The sequence below is a fragment of the Sphaeroforma arctica genome (genome assembly GCF_001186125.1).
Source record: "Sphaeroforma arctica JP610 unplaced genomic scaffold supercont1.6066, whole genome shotgun sequence".
NCBI classification, from domain to species: domain Eukaryota; class Ichthyosporea; order Ichthyophonida; genus Sphaeroforma; species Sphaeroforma arctica.
The window spans coordinates 315-1764 of NW_014034492.1; the positions used below are offsets into that span (position 1 = coordinate 315).

At 43.3% G+C, this 1450-nt stretch overlaps 1 protein-coding gene across 1 annotated transcript; it reads right to left on the minus strand.

Annotated features, from left to right (window-relative positions):
• Positions 1 to 652: 652 nt before the first annotated feature.
• Positions 653 to 1341, minus strand: SARC_15404 (hypothetical protein; the record flags this gene model as incomplete). The annotated part of the gene is made up of 2 exons (XM_014290477.1): positions 653 to 799; positions 1006 to 1341. Coding segments are annotated over 2 exons (483 nt in total), but the record flags the coding sequence as incomplete, so codon positions are not given.
• Between the last annotated feature and the right edge of the window lie 109 nt (positions 1342 to 1450).

The following is a 1450-nucleotide window of genomic DNA, read 5'->3' on the forward strand; positions in this document are numbered from 1 at the left end:
CCTGGAACGACATACCACAAAGGTGTAACATGAAAGGTAAAATGAAAGCAATGACGATGTCGGCTAACAATTCATGAGATTGTAATTTGCACTCGGTCTAGACATAGTGAGTGATAGATTTTCTAATAAGCGGCGTCCGGTATTAAATTCAATTTGTTTCGGCTATATGTTTGACAGCATCACTGACTATAGTTTTAAAGATGTCACGTCATACTGTTCAGGTTGAAGTCACGAAGTGAGATGGTTCCAAAGCTAGGAAGATAAATATTTCAAGAGGCAGACGCCTATGTACATGACCAACCAGCACAACCTCGCGCCGTCTGGCATCATTTCCTTGATTAGCCTCAGAAAGCAAAGATACATCAAACTACAAACAAACAACAAGCACAACCAGTACTTCCCTTGTATCCCTTGTGGACGTTGTACCGTTTGAAAATAAGAAAGTACAATTGTATACAAAATCATTGGGTATACATACACTACCAACCATGTAATACTACCTTGTGTCCCTTGGAGACGTTGTACCGTTTAACCATGGCAAGGTACCGTGAATATACCAATCAGAAGTCATTACATCTTTAACAACGCTGTGTCTGTACCGTTGTACACACAAGCATTGAGTATACATACACTACCAACCATGCAATACTACCTTGTGTCCCTTGGGAACGTTGTACTGTGTCGCCATTAGAGTCGCCGACTCTTGCCTGAAGTGGCGTTTAATCAGCGCCAGTTGGTCAGCCGGTTGTCGCGACACTTCGGTGTATCCAAACATCTCCGTCAGCACTTGGTTGAGAATCTGAAATCAGACGTGTATACCGTTAATGTAAGACCTTGGATGGATATATACATTGAACAAAGTGAGTTAAAGTAGGGGATCTCAGACGGAATTTGACCCCGAATTGAGAACTATGGTCTTTGTACGATACATGAATAGGTCTACTCTGCTCGTGCTTGTCCCTATACACGTACACACCCCACTACTATAGCGCTCCGTACACCCACCTTGCCTACGGTGATATCCGGATGATAGCCCAGCACATACACCATCTTGTACTTGGCCAACTCCTGCTGCGAATACCGCACTAGTAGGTCTCTCTTCGAGCCCAGGCCACACACCAGCACGCTGCTCTGGTTGACCATTGCCATCGTCCAGGCATTGAACATGCTGCTAGCACGTTGCGTAAGCCGTTCAATCTCGTCTTTGTGCTTGCGTTCTTTGAGCACGATCCGATTCACTTCTTGGTGTGTGATGGGTTTGAAGGACCTGTGTATCGGATGTATAGTAATTGGTACGTAAGAAATGTTCGGTACTGATGCAGTTTGTGTCGGTCTTGGCATATGACTGTAGACGACACACATACATACATATACATATATACATATATATATACATACATACATACATATATATATATATATATGTGTGTGTGTGTGTGTGTGTGTGTGT